At 37.9% G+C, this 18748-nt stretch overlaps 1 protein-coding gene across 2 annotated transcripts in view; it reads left to right on the top strand.

The window, feature by feature from the left end:
- cdkal1 (CDK5 regulatory subunit associated protein 1-like 1) overlaps positions 1–18748 on the top strand; it is a 455867-nt gene that overhangs the window by 253060 nt on the left and 184059 nt on the right. For both annotated transcript variants that reach the window (XM_055209421.2, XM_073871851.1), the window contains exon 9: positions 9242–9408. In XM_055209421.2, coding sequence (XP_055065396.2) covers positions 9242–9408 — 167 coding nt within the window. The remainder of the gene's footprint in view (positions 1–9241; positions 9409–18748) is intronic.

The raw sequence follows: 18748 nt of genomic DNA, 5'->3' as shown, positions 1-18748 counted from the left end.
TTAATTGTCCCATCGTCAATTGTTCCATAGATAATGCATACCAGCGTTGTAGCATTACCACCTCAGGTTAAAATTACTTTCGAATAATTCAACAGCCAACAGTCATCAATTCCTTACCCTATATATAGTTTTTTTTCATGAGAGTGACATGCTTATCAAACTTAAAACTATGTTTCGTATTGGAATGGATGTTATTGCATATCTGTTGAAGTTTATTTTAGTATAAAATAATAATATGAAAGATAAAGGTATAATTTAGTAAGTCTCTATGATGATACACATTACATAATATACTTAGATCATCAATGTATTTGCTATTAAACTTTCACATGTTGTGCCGTTTATATTTAACTTTAGATGAAATAATTTTAATGACTTACTAATCAAAGTTATGAAGTGATAAGATTTTAGACTGATTTTAGAAAATGAGTTTCATTCCCAAATTATATTAGTGAAGGTTATCTAATTAGTTTCCATTTTTGCAGTAAAAAAACAAAGAGACAATGTATTTTTCCATCTAAAGGGTTTATTAAGTTTCATTTTATTTTGAGATTATCACACTTGGTTGCATGAAAGCTACACGATTAATAAGTTATTTCATGTAATAAGAAGATATATAAACACACTCAAGGACATGCTAATTCACTTGTAAACGCACTGCGACATCACACATACATCATACTTTTTTAATTCAGCGCTAATTATCACAGCTAATTTTTATGCAAATTGAAAAGCCACTGTGCGTTTCTTAGCTGGTTAATTGCCTCGTAACCGAGTAAACAGAAACATAGCGGCCAGTGCTGCATCTTCAGAGCGCTTTGTTGTGACAGCTCCGAGAAGATGAAACGGTTGGTCGGATACATTAATGTGAAGACTGAAGTTTAGTATATTACTCCGATCTGATCTTTACTGAAAAGCTGCTGTTGCTGTTTTGGAGATGTTAATGGTCATTTACACATAGCAGACGTTCTAATGAAGAGGTTTCTTGATCCCAACACTGCATATTGAACATCTTCTCTAATGGAGATGTCTGAAGTATGCTGGGTAGACTGTAGGCTCTTCTGAGATGGTACATCTGATTAAATATAGCACTATCTGTTGATAGACTGACAAAATTGGATAGTTTTATTTATATAAACTAAAGGCTATTGGCTGTTTACAACAAATCACAGAACAAGCCCATTTATAGATATAGCCCAAAATCGTGTTTTGCTGCTGGAAATACATTGACACCCCTCCTCCCCAAAACATTATTATTGTATAATTTTTGACGGATTATTGTAATACAATCGTCTAAAAAATCTTTCAAGAAAATCTTTCAGAGGTAATGAAACTAAATTTCCAGAGAAGCCTTAGGCCATCATTGACACTGAAGGTTGTGAAACCTCAATCCAGTTAAACCCAACATCACGCGGTTTCATCTATGGACAACTTTCTCATCATGTCAGACAGAGAAAGTAGACATCTTACAGCACTGTTTGTCTGCCAACACTGAAGTGTCATCTTCTGTTTCATCTATGTCTCACCAAATCATTTCACTTCTTTAATTCTGTCCCCTTCTGACAGAAACACTGGCCACCACTTCAGCCTGACTCTCCATCTCTGATATATGACACTAGGAATGTCTGTCTCTCTCGCTTTCTCTCTGTCTCTCTCTAAAATGGTGAAACAGTTAATTACTAAAAAAAGCAAATACTATTACGTAACTTGTATGTTAAAGCTATTCTCAAGCCAAAAATCAAAATTTACCCAATGATTTACTCTGCCTCAAGCAATCCGAGGACACATGTCCATCATCTTTCAGACAAACACAATTGGAGTTATTAGTAAATGTCCTTGCTCTTCCAAGCTTTATAATGGGAGAAAACAGGGATTAGGTAACTTCTGACTTTAAACCCCAAAAAGTGCACTCATCCTTCACAGAAGTAATCAACACGGCTCCAAGGGGTTAATAAAAGTCTTCCATGCAATTGTGTAAGAAAAATATTCATTTTTCAAACTATAAACTGTAATAACTAGCTTCCTGTAACAACGCCATCTTGGACTAACGAGAGTTTTAGCATAGTGAGTGTTGGTTGCCATGGGTACATTGCACAGTGAATCACGTGAGGCAATTATTTTCTTTCTAAATTGCATTAATTACCTGCAAATTACCTTTATTAACCCCTTGGAGTCGTGTGGATTACCTCTGTGAAGGATGGATGCACTTTTTGGCCATCAAAGTCAAAAGTTGTTCCCTGATCAGTTTTCTACAGTTAAAAAGCGTGGAAGAGCAATGACATTTACCAAAATAACTCCAAATGTGTTCATCTGAAAGATGATGGACATATGTATTGCTTTAACTTATTGCAACATCATGTGATAACAAACAAATTATTTATGTTGTCTATTGCCACCTGTAAGACTTAACTGTTAACACTGAGCATATTCTTGTGGTTCATTTCCACATTATCTTTAGTATCTCTTTGCATGTTTCTTAAAGTTCTCTCCGGCTTTTTGTATGAACACACATCAGTGCTAATAATTACAGTCCTTGTCAAATCTGCACAGAACACTAAGTGTGTTCTCATTGAAACATCAAAGACTTGCTAATTCATATGTCTGTAATGCTACGCAATCTATGTTTTAGGGATGTCTGAGATTGCGAGTGAAATTGTGGCATTTGAACCATTAGTAATGCTTGTCACCCTATGTATAAATTTACAACATCAAGAAAATAGGCAGCCATGATAATATTGCCTCTGTTTGAAAGAGTCCTAGCTGCTCTCTTTCATGAAAGTCAAAGAGGACTGGGCTGTAAAGTTTTGTCAAGTCGTCTTTATAATTGAAGTAGTCCATTCTCAGGCACTATATTTGTAGACTTTCTTAGCGATATGATAGCTTTGTTTGTTTTTACTAATAGTATAATAGATTTTCACCCTACACTGTATTTTTTATAACAACAAAGTTTTTCTTTTTTTCTAACTTAAAAACAGTTGTGTTATATAATTTTAGCTAGTTTTTAAGTAATGCCAACTATATACTAGTCAAAACCTTAAAATAGTATGTTAAATGAACTTGCATAACCAATTTCATTAAACTTCTACGCAGCACTGCAGCTGTTTTTACTGTGCATTTTATTGTTGGTTTATGAGACAAATACAAAAATGCTGGATTATTTTCAAAAGGGTCGAGCCTATCTGTTGGTTACATTTACCCAGAAAATGTTTATATTTGACCTAACAATTGGTTAAAACAACCCAGCATTCTGGGTGGAAACAACCCAGCATGGGTTTAATTTTTAGAGTGTAGTAATATTAAAACAACCCAGCATTTTGGTTGGAAACAACCTAGCATAGGTTTTATTACAACCCAACGTGCTGGGTTTGTGCTGGGTTGAAAATAACCCAGCATTTTTTAGAGTTTAGTAATGTCCAGTTCGTAAACAGTAGTTGAAATCATTTTAATGGATTGGTTGACCTGCTTCACCAAGTCTTGGTCTGGGCTATAAAACACACGTGGGCGAGTAAATATGGGTGACATCATTTTCATTTTCGAGTATCCCCTTAAGCCGCTGTGTGTATAATGTGTTTTGGAAACAACCCAGCATAGGTTTAATTACAACCCATGTGCTGGGTTTGTGCTCTGTTGAAATAACCCAGCTTTTTAGAGTGTAGTAATATTAAAACAACCCAGCATTTTTTAGTGTGTAGTAATATTAAAACAACCCAGCATTTTGGTTGGAAACAACCTAGCATATGTTTAATTACAACCCAAAGTGCTGGGTTTGTGCTGGTTTGAAAATAACCCAGCTTTTTTAGAGTGTAGTAATATTTAATCAACCCAGCATTTTGGTTCAAAACAACCCAGCATAGGTTTAATTACAACCCAATGTGCTGGGTTTGTGCTGGGTAGTAATATTGAAATGACCCACTCACCATAACAACTCACTGGTTGAAAATAACCCAGCATTTTTTTTTAGAGTGTAGTAATGTCCAATTCATAAACAGTAGTTGAAATCATGTTGATGGATTGGTGACCCGCTTCACCAAGTCTCGGTCTGGGCTATAAAAGACACGTGGGCGAGTAAATATGGGTGACATAATTTTAATTTTCGGGTGATCTATCCCCTTAAGCCGCTATGTGTGTATAATGTGTTTCGGATTATACAGTGTAGCTCCCGGTTCTCTGTATGGTGAAAAGTGGAAGACCGTTGTGAGGGTAAAAGTGCCTGGAGACGAAACTAATCCAAGCGTGAATAAAGATCTATAGAGGCAGTAGGACTATCGCCTGCGGTTGGAGAATGTTTATCATGCAAACTGAGCAAAACAACACTGGAGGATTAGGTAAAAACAGCAGCAGTGTTTTGGAGAATTATGGAGCATAGCTGATAATTGCTATAAATATGCAGACACAACCTCTTTCCCTCCACCTCACTGTCTCCTGTCTTTACTCGCATGCTAATCGTAGCAAGAGGAAGGGGACCTTTGCACATAAATGGGGGCGGAGAGGGGTTAACAGTTGCTAAAGTGGCCTTGACATAAACCCACATAAAGTGGTGATGTTTAGGGCTTTTTGGAATGAATTACCAGATTTTTCACTTAAATCATCAGCAAAATCCTTTTCATTATTTTGTTTTTCAGTTTGTGAATAAAATAGATGAGCTGTTACATCACAATCTCATAAAAATAACGGTTGTATGAGGTGACATATTTATTTGTTATGCTTAAGATCTGCTTTTTATTGTTGCTTTTTAAATAATCATGTTTTTTTATGATTCACTTTGATATGAATCATCAATCTCATAAAACAGTTAAAATTCCAGTGAGATCAAGCTTGGATGTTCTTGTCAAAACATTAAACTTTACCCATGACAACTAACTGTGCATTGCATTACATCATCGTATGTGTCACATTGTGTGGAAATTTCAGTCACCATAAAAGGAGGCACAATATCAGGTAAGCGAGATGATGAGTTGACTGTCCTTAATGCTGGAGCTCCACTTCATTCCTGCTCTTTAAACCAAAGCAAGCACTTTACAGTGTTTGCCAAACGTTGCTTTAAAAGCATTAAGTGATATTAATTATTCACACGTTTGGGACTTGCAGATGAAGCACCGCTTTACAGCTTTAGAGTGTTTTAAAAGCCAATTAACAATTTAGCTTTATTTTCACTTGCTTCTGGAAACGTTCAGTTTAAACACTGTGTATCGTTTTAACCGGTTTCACCCTCCACAATGCAGTTTACTAAACCTCCCATCGAGAGAAACTGATTGGCTCTGACATGTTCTTCAAAGCGTGAGCTTTAAAACACAGTTTCCTCTCAGCACTCAGAGCATGTGCGAGAAAACCGAGGCGCTGTAATGCGCCTTACACAACCAGGTTTAGATAACACATGCCACGCAGAGCGGGGATTTGTGACATAGCGTGGTAACGTGCTCCCATAAAGCCGCAGGCTATGAGGACGCGTGCGGCCCTGGAATCAAACACCGTCTGCCATACACAAACTCACTGACCGCAACACTGAGCCAGAATCAGACAGAATTAGGGGTTCGGCACAGGAAAAGGAGGACTGAACTCTAAATCCAGCTGTTTCCTGACACGGCACACTTCCACACATTCAAAACCGTGTTGTCCCACCCAGACTTGGGAGATTCTTTCCACACCACACCTGTTTCCATACCTGGCTCGCTTACTCTTTCCCCTCCACTGTTTCTCTAGCTGGAAAAGGGAATTGCCCCATACAAGGATGACATCAATACACGACACATGCCTGTGTATAAAAGGGCGCACTGGTGTGGCAGAACAGCATCGGGCATGTTTAATGAGCATTCGGGTAATGGAAATGCTGCGGAGCCACGCGTGTGCATCCTGTTTTCAGAGCATGCTTGCCGACAGCCGCCCCACTGCGTCACCCAGGTTAATTGACTCTGTGTTGTGAGGTTATGTGATTACATGTCCCATGGTGCCGTGACCCCGGTCCGAGTGAAGCTGCCACCACTAACCGTGATTCATGACTGTGGCTTTTTTGTGATAGGAGACGCGTTGCATTTATTGCAGTCAACATTATGACCCTTGCTTGTTTAGACAAGGGCCCTGTTAAATAAAATAGATTAAATGTGGTTGCAGTCATCACGCCATGAATAAAAGCTGAAGGTCTTCCCTTAAATCACTTTATGAAGTGCGCAGATGCAAAACCCTCTAAGTGCATCTGAAGTGTTTTCTTGTAAATAAGCATGTTTTATTAAATGTCATTTTAGTCATTTCAGTTGTATTTGGCATATTTTACTCTCAATGCAATACCCTCTAAAACTTTGGCAAAACTCTCAGCTTTAAAAAAAAAGTTTCCAGTCACTCTTCACTGTCTTTATTTTAGTTAAAAAGCTCAAAGATTTGGTCAATATACTAGTAAAATTGGTAAATCTCCTTAAACCGGGTAAAAAACTTTTGTAGCTAGTAGTGTTGGGCGACATGCCCCATTTTGAGATTGTCCTATCGTCAGCCCGTGAGATCGCCGATACACAATAGTATGGGGGGGGGCAGTAGTTTACTCATTTATTAAAACTACTACCACACTTTACTTATGACAAGTCACTTGATTGGTGGACAAAATAGAAGTAAGGGCAACACCGTCATGACTGCAACCTTCTTAAAACTGTTGCCATTAATCCATCCGCGTCATTAAGTCTAAAAAAAATTTACGTGCCAGGGAGTGGGAATAATGAACTTGTTGGTTTTAACCCTCTGCGCGCCTAACAACCTCTGTAGTGCAAGGAAATGTCAGAGCCACGTATATTACAAGTTCAGGTGCTAGAATGAGTCCATGGAGCACGCATTCGGGGCCGAGCAAGAGTCCAAGACGCGCACATTCAAGTCCGAGCAAGAGTCCAAGACGCGCGCTTTAAGTCAACGTGCATATGAGAAGTCTGCGCGCATTACAAGCTCTCTCGCGCAAAATAAAGCCCACAAACCCTCTCATGCGAGGAAAAGCATGCAATGTGCATGTTTATGTGAAACTATGATGATAATAATAATGACTATCGCCAACTATCATCATGAAAGCCCGCTATTAGCGATATGTCTGACGATCGTCAATACACGATACTATCGTCTATCGGCACAACCCTAGTAGCTGGTAAATTGAAATCTGCCGTATGTATGCTATCATTCCTCCAATCTGTGGACTTAGAGGACTTTGCTAAAAATCGTCTTGATTTTTAATGGATTTTGCCAACACAGCAGAATTTCTAAATGGCCTGAGGTTGGGATTAAGCATATTTGAAGCAAAAGTATTTGATGATCGTGTAATACCTGTACGTGCCGAAAGCATTCTGTTAATATCACCATTAAATTTTTTGACAAAATTGGCGTTTACTGCCTTTCGCATTTTCTAAGCTCTTCAAATGCACACAGTTTGTAAATATAAAGCTGGTAACATTTGAAACACTTTTTAATGCTTGTCAAGGTACCTTTGCAAAAGCTTGTTGATGAAATAAAGGTGTGCAGTTACATGTGGTCTTCACATGCATTTCTGACCACCTCTAAATGAATGTTGTGGACCCAATTTAAACCTGGTTTTAACGCTGCTCACTGAACAGGTCAGTCAATGTGGATGGGAATCCCGGGTGTAAATAAGGCCACTTATACTGTATTTGGTACCACATCTATTTTGAATTGCCGTTCTTGCCTGTAACTAAGCTTGTCATGTGCATTAGATATTTGTAGTCCCCCCCCCCCAAGTTGTTTATTCAATATTCTCAATATATCAATGACAAGTTTAGTCCCAGTGAAGGTGGTGGAGTAAATTATAGAAGATAGGAATAGAAAAGGTGTTTTATTGATAATGAGCGTCGAGCATGAGCAGTCCCTTGTTTAGTCACACATGTGCACATGTCTATGTAAGAGAGACTTTGTTTGTAGATATATTGATGCTACAGCCAGCCCCGCGAGTCTAGGCAGTGTATAACTCTCTCATTATCACCTTACCTATGCTTAACATCACCTGCAGGCTCTGTGATCCTTCACCCTGATATCTACAGTGAAGCTCATCCCATCCCCTATTAAAGATTAAAGAAGTGTTGGAAATGGACATTCGCTGCTTGCCTCCTGTAATGATTCCACAAGGGGTTTAAGTTAAAATGGTGTCATAGCACCCTGTCCTTTTTTTACTGAGATAGATTCAATAGTTGGATGTCTTGTCGCCCAATGCCTGGGGAGGAAGGTATCTTCTCAAGCAGGGTATGAGACATGAGTCTGTACAGTACATTCAAGTTTGTCTTTTTAGTACAAGTGAGTGACATGAAAGTAGCGGGTATAATCTCTCTCTCTCTCGCTCTTTCTGCTATTAACAGTCCTAAATCAATCTCAAACTGGCCCCAGCACAGCTCTCACCCCATGACACGCATAAATACTCATTTCCTCACGATCTAGACTGTAGATTCACTTTGACCCCTTCAAGTCAATGAAGCAGCTCTGAATCACCCATTAGCAATTTGAATGTTTCAGAGGATAAAGACAATGGCATTATAATGATCAGGTGATGTGCAGTAAGCACTAACCTTCACTTCCCATTCGCTGGCTGTAGATTAATAATGCAGGCAGAAGGGCACCCATCAGCGGCGTCACTAATGATCTCAATCTGAACAGATCTAAACTTAACGCTGACTTCCTTTCAATTATAAACGCGCACACGCTCCCATTCGCTCCGAGGGCTTGCCGTGACCAATGTGTCATAATGGCTCTGGCGTCCCTAATGACATCACTACGTATTAAGTCAAATTCAGCGGAGCTTCACGGGGTTCGATGATGCGCCGAACGTCAGCCGTTTTCCGACCCGATGATGGTGCCCAGTCAAAGGCCACTTATTAATTCTCTAGCAATCTGTTTAAGAAAGCTCAGATGATTTATCACTCAGCGGGACAGCTGTCTTCATTCACTGGTAGCCACCCTTGCGCTGCAAAGCAAGCAGTAATACACGGACGCTGCTGAATTTGTGAGAGGTGCTAGTGCAGAATTGAATTTCAGACCCGTGCTTACTGAGGCAGTGCTTTGAGTGCCGTTTCAATCTGTGGACTAAATGACACTTGTCAGTTGTAATCCTCTGTAGGAGTTTCTAGTGTAAAACTCTCTTCCTAAACCTAGTGAGCCGCCTTGCTGTTTACGGCATACAATGATAGCTGCTCTCCAAACTGTTGATTTTAAGAATCTGCTGTTAGCGTAAACTAAATATGCTTTGTTTAAAAATGATTTTCTTGTCTTACAGAGGGTGTTTGTGAGATCTGGTTGACCAGCGAGGACACTGGAGCGTACGGCAGAGATATCGGCACCGATTTGCCATCGCTGCTCTGGGAACTGGTGAAGGAAATACCAGAGGGTGCAATGCTTCGCCTGGGCATGACCAACCCACCATATATCCTGGAACATCTGGAGGTAAGTTTTCATTGTTAGACAAATAACGACATTGAAGGAAAAAGTGTTAACCATGTACTGGAAGGGATAATGTACGTCAAACCTCGGTTGTTACACTGCTACTTGCCACATGAGTAAAAACTGGAAAAAAAATATCTGGATTTTAATTGGTTTGCACTAAGTTGGGTACTTTATGTTGGCTTGAGAAAAGAGATTTGAAAGGAGCCGCACCCTCCATCAATAGCCTCTTTCACAGAGTAATTTTGGTAAATTACCATGAATTTACCAGAATGGCTTTACCAGTAAAAAAGTGCTGTTCACACAGCCAGTGACGTTGCCCAATTTGGCAAATAGATGGTAAGCTGTTTTTAACAACGTTGGTGAAGAGATGTGGACGTTAACTTCAGGTGTGCTTGACTTTAAGCAGCGTGCGTGTGGAAACGTCCGTAAACAGTGCGGGGGTAAACGCGTCATCTGTATCAAAACAATATAATTGGCCTGAAGCTATCAGCACATTTTGACGTCCGTTCTAATGCCTTATTCTAATCCTTATTCTTCGTTTACACATAGCACTTGCTGGTAAATTACTGGTAATCTTACAACCTCTCCTACTGGTAAATTGGCAGCACTGATTTACACATGACCTGTTAACTGTAATTTGCCAGTAATTTACCAGAAAAGACTGAATGTTTGAAAGGGACTTATATAGGAAAACCAGCAATTTGGAAGAAAAATAAAATTATTACTTACAGTGGCAATCCATAACTTTTTGCCTCTCTATCGCCATCTTTGTTTGAAACATAAAATTGCAGTTATTTGCAGAGTAATTTCCATACGAATAAATCTGATGTTTGTGATCTCAGCATTAGAGTAGATCTGTTATTATATATCGACATGACAGTTAGAGGTACATCCTAAAAGTCATATATCTGAAAAAAAACAAAATATATTTGCCACATTTTTTTTTTCGGACTAAATAAAAACGTAACTGTTTCAACATAAGTCACATTGCTGATGAAGTCATCTCTGCTCCAGTATTTAATCCCTTCACATGTAAAAAAAACCCTCCTGGTATTAACTTATGTTTTAGTCGCGTTCACTTGTTGACGTTTGCTCAGATGTACAACGTAATAAACATAATAAACAAACATGTTTCATACATCATATTCCCCCTAGAAAATGGTCACTTAAAACTTTACATATTAAATGTTGCCATGTAGATGACACATTTAAATTCTAAGCAACTGTTTTATAAACAAACTAAAAAAAGTTATATATTAGCCAGGGCCTCTTCTTTCTGTTTACGAAAAGTTCATAAAAGGTTTTCCGACCAAGCAAATTATAAATATTTATTATAAGCTTACCATTGCGAATCAGAGGAGAAAGTAAGTAAGGAGAAAGTAAGTAAGGAGAAAGTAAGTAAGGAGAAAGGTTGGAATACAGATTTTTTGTGTTTACTCAAATTTTTTTAGTTTATTTTTCTGCATTGCATCTTTAACCTCTCGACGCGCACTAATTCGTGGGCGGTATGACGTCAGTTTTTTTTACGCTGCTAACAATATCTATATAGCCTAGTGTCTAAAAACATTAATAATATTAACATAACTATACATTGTTTTAACAGTCTACGGGTTTAGCATCAGTGTATGGTCTCTGTTTTAAGATACAGATGCGCTAGGATCATAAATGTAGTATTTTGTGACAGAAGTCCAGATGACATCATGCAAAATATAAACAGGACTTCTTACCTTTTTGTTGATATAACAATTGCGAGCCGAATCCAGTCTGTTTCAGATGTGTGAATAACCCATGAAAACCATCTAATAGCATAAATCCAATGACCATTTTTGTCCACAAATGCGTATAATTCATGGAATATAGATATAAAGTCTGTTGTTTACATCAGATTTCGGATGGTCGTCTTGTAATAGAATATGATATACAATCTGAGGACTATTTACGTCGTAACACTGTATACTTATTACACTTTAGATTCAAGTAAACACAAACCTGCATTCAAACTTTGTTTTTAAAAGTAGATGGGCGTATAATACATAATATCCAAACAGGCAATACAACAGCAAATGTTTTGCATTGCAGTAATTTTGTAGTGCGTTCTAGGGCTGCGTAACGATTAGTCACGACTCATCATTTGCAGAATAAGTTTTTGTTTACATAATATATGTGAGTGCACTGTATAATAATTGTGTAAATACAAACACACACATGCATGTATATATTAAAGAAATATTTGCATGTTTATATAAATTTGTATATAATTTTATTTTTATATTTATTATATAATATTTTTTCTTTAAATTATACATGCGTGTGTACTTATTTATACATAATTATTATACACAGTACATCCACATATATTATGTAAAAAAAAAAAAAAACTTTTATTCTGCAAACGATTAGTCGTGACTAATCATTAGGCAGCCCTGGTGCTTTCTTGTATTTTATTTTGTAATTGATAGTTTTCTGTCATTTTTAGAGTGTGTGAGACTTTTAAATCTTCCTCTGATTAATTAGGTGTACCTATATCATTTGGATGAGGATTTGAGGCACAGTGAGTTTCTGGTGAATTTTTGGCATGGGAAAATAAACAGCAGATTGATACAATAAACATGAGTAGTAACAATAAAAATGACTCTCAGTACCCAGATGAGCGGTGTGCTAGTTATCGTTATTGGTGGAATTCAAGTATTCAAAAGACGCATATAATAAACATATACAATTTTATATATTTATCATGCAGTTGTTGGGTTTATAGCCACTTGCACTAAAAGTACAGCCCCCTCAATAAGGTCATTCCAACTTTGCACTGCGTCCTCATTCACATCATTTTAAAACAATTGCCAGAATACTGTTGTGTATTTCCTATTTGAGCCCCAGATGCTGAGGACACCGATAATCCACCAGACAACAGAGAGAAGTGCTGGGAGAAGCACTTTTAATTTGCAGAGGGTTAATTGGGGTTGTAATTTTGTCCCCATATGTATAGGTTACGTTTATGCTCTGTTACATTCAAATTAAAAAGTGATGATTTTTTTATTTTAAATGAAAGGAAATAACAATTAAATGCTAATTAGAAATGTAGGCGCACTTGTATACGTGCTCGAGGACAGTTATTTCTTTTTATGTGCTAATTTGATTTTAATAATTTGACTGTTTGTCCCTATTTTATTTTAACACGCTCAGCAAGTATTTTTAATTGCACGTCTCTGCTTTGATGTGTCTATTTGTCTTACAAAAAGCAGCGGGGCATTGTACTAGGTCACCTCGTCTTTCTTTTTCCAAAGATTGACAATCTCCATTGATTTCCTCTTCGTAAACAGGTTAGATTGTGAAAGTCTTTCACAATTGAGTGTGCTGGTTTTAAATGGGAGGTAAGAATAGTCTTGCTCTCAGGGCCTCATGAATTGCGTCACCTGCTTCGAGGCAAAATGGTTTTCATTGGCGATGAAAATGCCAAGTGTGGTCTCGAGAGACCAGCATCGCCTCAAATACAGACAGATGGATGAAATGACATGTTTTCGGAGCCTACTCGCTTCTCCATCCGTCTCACCTCTCACAAACGCACACCTCCATTGTCTAAATACGTCACATTGTTATTAGTTCCTTCACAGTTGTGTGAGATATGCTAAAAGAATGTTTTAAGTTTCATATAAGTTAAGCTCAACCGACAGCAGGTGTTGCATAGCATTAATAAAATTTTAACTAATTTGAAATTTTATGTAAGCGAAGAATTACAGTGAAATTACAGTCAATATTGCCAACATCTATTGTGTTAGGACTTTTATGCTGCATGACACATATTTTGCCCCTACTAGTACTACCACTACTACCACTAGTACTACTACTACACAGTAATAATAGTAATAATAATAATAATAATTATATAAACATATAATAATAAATATAATAAACATAATAAAAATAATTATTAAAATAATACATTGAAATGAAACTAAAAAGGGGAATGGCTAATTATTTTCCTTTAATCAACATAATCACTTGATAATGTCAAACCCTGGACATTTCCTTGACACTTCTCCAAGTAACTTTTTTCATTCTTTTTTCACATCCCCCTGACTTCACAGTCATATATCTCTCTCTCACCCGTCTAGCTTTCCGCCTCCCCAATTTACTGCCTCTTAAATGTTTTTTTTTGTGGAGCTGGAGAGGTTTTGCAGGGGTGGCAATGACTGTGTGATTTGGGAGGTTAAGGGTAGATCGTGAGTGATGTCTTACACTCTTTCTGAGGAGTCATTTAGCAGCATTAGAGGTGCTTAGCCGAACAGATGTGTGATTTACAGACCCTCTGCTTCACCGTCTTTGAAATGGCAAAAGCACCTGTCAGACTGAAGAGCGCTGATTACTGCGAAAATGCAAGAGGCATTGCATACAACTTACAAAACTAGATTTGTATCTTTTCTTCAGATAATGACTTGTGTTTATGCAGAACTCACATCCAGGATGCTAGAGCATTGTGGGTGGTCTGTATGGTTGCTAAGATGTTCTGAGTGGTTTTAAGCTGTTGTTAGGTTGCTAGGGTGTCCCGCATGGTTGTGTACTGGGCCCCATCTAAACACGCGACCTCTAGGTTTCTATAATATTTTGACCTTTTTTCAGTATTAGTGGATTCAATTGATTATTTTCATTTACTTCATCATTACATAATCACTTACAAGAGTAGTAGCAGACTTTTAATACTTGCATGTACGATGGTTCAAATATCTTTGTTTAAACGTATGGACTATTATAATTCTGATGCATGCTTCTGCAAACACCACTTAATGAAAAAAACTACAAAAGAAAGATGAATTTAATAAACAGTAGATCATCTCATTAGAATTCTATGCATGCCATTGGTTATGATAATTTCCTATGTGTCAGATTAGTCTAGCTAAAGAGATTTTGCACATTCAAATAGGTCTCACTGTTAAATTTAGCACGATAAAGAGAGTTGGCTAGTGGCAGAACCCCAATTTAAATGCAGAGCAGCTCAGTATTTTCTAGTTCTGGCTGGAGGTTAAACTTTTTTCCTATTATATGCTGCTGATTACACAAATTTCACTTTAATGTCATCTTATTTGAAGAAGAAAAAAACGTGGTTGTCTGAAAGTTTAGGTTTCGCAAAGCTGTAACATATTGCCTTCATTATACAGTCATGAAATATGACCTGATGGTTAACCTGCTACAGTGCGCGGTGCATCAAACATGAATACTATAAAAGCTCAGAGGTTGGTGAAATCCAAGGACAGAGCCCTGAAATTATATCTTTCGCAACCTCTCAGCGCACATACTCGGTCCATATACCAGAGCACCATCCAAGCCTTGACCTCCAGCATCCATTTGCTGTGTGCTGGAACATTTTGGGCTCCGTTGCTACAAGTGTTTACTGTTCAAAACATTGAGCATGAGTACATTAGCCTTCACATTAGCCTTTTCTTCCTTTAAAGAGTCGTTTAATTGTTGTCCAGCATCTCTATATTTTATCAATGCTGCATGAGGTTACAGCGAAGTCACCTTATTACAGCAAGCCTTTCTAAGAGCAAAACAAGTGCGCTTAACTGTGATCTGAGTGAACACTTTGGTATAGTGCACTTTTCACTGGGTTCCTCTCAGGTGAAGCACCCTTCACTGACAGTCTGTGCCACTGGCGGGTGCAGATTAGAACGCAGAGATGCTCGCTGGCTCTGCCAAGAGGGCGGGCAGCAGCCTTTGTGAAGGCCAGCTAATGAAACACTGCACTGTGTGCGTATGTTTAGCTTGCCTTTATATAATGAAATGGCTTATTGATAACAGAAGCCATGACCACTGCAGGTATAAGTAGAATGACCAACCTATTCGTGACCTTGTGTTTCAGACTTTTTTGCTTTTTCCCTTCTTGTTAGACTTTATTTTTTCATTTAAGAGATTGTGACATCAGGGTGTTTCACATTGTATTAAATAAAGGGGTCTATTTAAAGTCTGTGTAAATTTATTTCAGAGAATTGTTTCTAAACCCATTATACATGTTCGAAATGCATTGCTAAAACATGTTGCAAAGACTGAACTATGTAGTACTGATTTGTGGAGTTACACCGTTACAACAGTTTTTCCACATTTTTGTGTTCAGGATCATTTGGACTGGGCTAAATTGGTGGCTCGATGACACACTGAAGCAACCGCGCAAGCATCCACAATCGCGAGCATCCACAATCGCACAGTGGCTTCAGTGTGTCATCGAGCCACCAATTTATCCCTTCCCAAATTATCCTGAACACAGAAATGTGGAAAAACTGTTTAACGGTGTAACTCTACAATTCAGTACTACATAGTTCAGTCCACAATCTCGAGCGTCCACAATCGCGAGCATCCACAATCGCACAGTGGCTTCAGTGTGTCATTGAGCCACTAATTTCGCCCCTCCCAAATTATCCTGAACACAGAAATGTTAAAAAACTGTTTAACGGTGTAACTCTACAATTCAGTACTACATAGTTCAGTCCACAATCTCGAGCGTCCACAATCGCGAGCATCCACAATCGCGCGGTGGCTTCAGTGTGTCATTGAGCCACTAATTTCACCCCTCCCAAATTATCCTGAACACAGAAATGTTGAAAAACTGTTTAACATTGTAACTCCACAATTTAGTACTATATAGTTCAGTCCACAATCGCGAGCATCCACAATCATGCGGTGGCTTCAGTGTGTCATTGAGCCACCAATTTATCCCTTCCCAAATTATCCTGAACACAGAAATGTTGAAAAACTGTTTAACGGTGTAACTCCACAATTCAGTACTACATAGTTCAGTCCACAATCGCGAGCATCCACAATCGCGAGCATCCCAGTGCAAACAGGAGACATCCCCCCAGCATTTGAGAGCAGAGAATCCTGCCTTTTCCAAGATTTTTCCAACTTATTTTATTTATTTGGCATTTTAATCATTTCAGTTTGGCTGGGTGGTTAATAACATTTTTACTGTGGTGTCAGAAACTGAGAACACAGACTTTAAATTTCCATCACAATCAACCGCGGACAAGCAGTTTTATCATTTGCTGTGGGCCTAGCTGGAAATCCATTTGCAATAATATTGTGATCTCTACATAAGACTTATTGTCAAAAAGTAAGTTTAATTTGAGCTATTTTTAATCTACCTCAATTTAATATGTAAGGGATTTGTTTAAATTCCTGCCTCCAGATATGATCAATAGTGATAGTTTGCTTGTCTTAACCAGTAAGAGTGAAATACTGTAAGAGTAGTAATACAAACAGAAAAAATTAAGTACAGAAAGTAGCAATCAGTGATTTTAACACAACGTTCTCTTTGTGTCTCACAACACCCTACAGTATGTGTCATATCTCTCTCTCTCTCTCTTTCTGGCCTTTTGGATCTGGTGGGAGAGATGTGTGAACATTCACAGTTCAGTCAATTATAGTCCAGGCTCTGGGGAGTCTGCCGCAATTTGTATTTGGAGCGGCCGCTAATTTCATCTCAAACACGGGCCATTTTCATATTAATGAATCTCCCGAGACTCTTTGTCCATTAGGGGCCTAATGTACCATTGTAAGGACAGTAGACAGGACTGATGCAATGAAAATCTTTTCAGTCTGTTTGTGAATAAAGGACTTTCAGGTTGAAGCTATTTGTCTGATTTTAGATCCTTTGAAATGCCTGACTTATGAGTGCACTTAAACTAAATATGTATGCCTTCATACTGGAAAACCCCAATACGTTGAAACTAGTAGCTGTTTAGATGACTAATTGTGGAAACATTGGGATTCCAGTGTGGGGTTTTTTTTTTGTAAATGAGATACAATTATCATTTCTTTAGCTCTTTTCTTGACATTTATTCTTTTTTATTCATCCACTGATCAATATTTCAGCTGCTTGCTTTGACTTTCTGTATCAGGAGATTTTGGTTCTACATGTGTGAAGAGAACCTTTCATGGTAACTCTCCCCAGAGACACTGAGCTTTAATCACCAGAGAGCTCTTTCCATATAACCTACACTACACTGTGTGTATGAAAGAGAGAGAGAGAAAAAGAGAGAGAGGAAGAGAGAGCTTTCTTTAGTAATTGGGTTTCACTCTCACATCGCACCTGTCAGAGCTCTCCTCTTTAATCCGGCGGGGTCTCGTCTTCTGCCCGTCCTCGAGTTGTCAGCTTTCACAACTTGTTATGGGAACAGTCACGTTTTGAGCCATTTATTGTTGGAATTATATCTGCCTTGGAATTTAAGAGACAAATTAATAGTGTTATATATATATTAGGGATACAATCAAATTTTAAAATTATTTTCTGTATCATTAATACAAATATATTTATATTTTGTTTATTTTTTACATAACTTATGGTTATTTTAATGTTAAAACTGTTAATCATTATCTGACTGGTCCTCAAATCTGATCGGATGATTGGACGAAAAGTTAGGGAATAGGACTAGAACATCGCAGGGACATTTTACTATTTTGTATCACTCCACCAAAGTAACCATCACATTTATAAACTGAGACTAAATTATTTATTACCTCAGTGATAAACATTTATTTTTTACAAATTTGAATTTTAGTATATGAATTAATACCATAAACAGCACTTGGCTCTTTAGAGTCAGGTCCATTAGAAATTATAATGAAACATACTGATGTTATGTGATATCTGCATCAAGTTATTCACTTGTGAAGTGACATCTTAGCTAAATTTAGACGACTGGCATGATCTTTACACATTAACTGCCCTTCGGTTCTCCTCCATGACATATGCAAAAATCCATCGGCACCATCGAGATAGATGAAGGTTGTCACTTCTAGAAAAGCTTTTACCCCTTCAAATGGGAACCGGGAATGGACCAGCAAGCATCAATCATTGACTGCTTAGCGCTACGTGTGCTAAATAGAGTCCTGTAGTATCTCCAGGACATTCATTTGCTCACTGAATGAATGACATTTTAATGGATTAATTATCTTCACCAATGCAAAGTGAGAGTAGATTTTAGAAAGCGAGTTATCTGTTCAACAGCTCGACTCTAATCTGATTTGAAATGAAGCCTGAAGCGATGACCAATGTGCACGTGCAAGACAGTGATACTGCGCTCCGATTCCTGAATGGTGAGAGATGGGGACAAAAATATTTTTGGCTCAATCTATTTCTCATGAATCCTTCAACCAGGCCAAAGGGTTTGAACTGAACATTGAAGAACTAGAATGAGTATCAATCAAAAGGGAACATTCATCATGGTGAGGAGGTAGCAACCCTCATACAAACAGGGGCACGATTTTGATCCCAAAATATTTTGACGTATTAATGTATATTAAAATAATGGTAAATATAGATGGTAAACTCGGTAGACAAACGTTTATCTAG

The sequence above is a fragment of the Misgurnus anguillicaudatus genome, chromosome 10 (assembly GCF_027580225.2).
Source record: "Misgurnus anguillicaudatus chromosome 10, ASM2758022v2, whole genome shotgun sequence".
In the NCBI taxonomy this organism is placed as follows: domain Eukaryota; kingdom Metazoa; phylum Chordata; class Actinopteri; order Cypriniformes; family Cobitidae; genus Misgurnus; species Misgurnus anguillicaudatus.
Note: the sequence above shows the minus strand (reverse complement) of the source record. Positions and strands in the feature narration are given on the sequence as shown.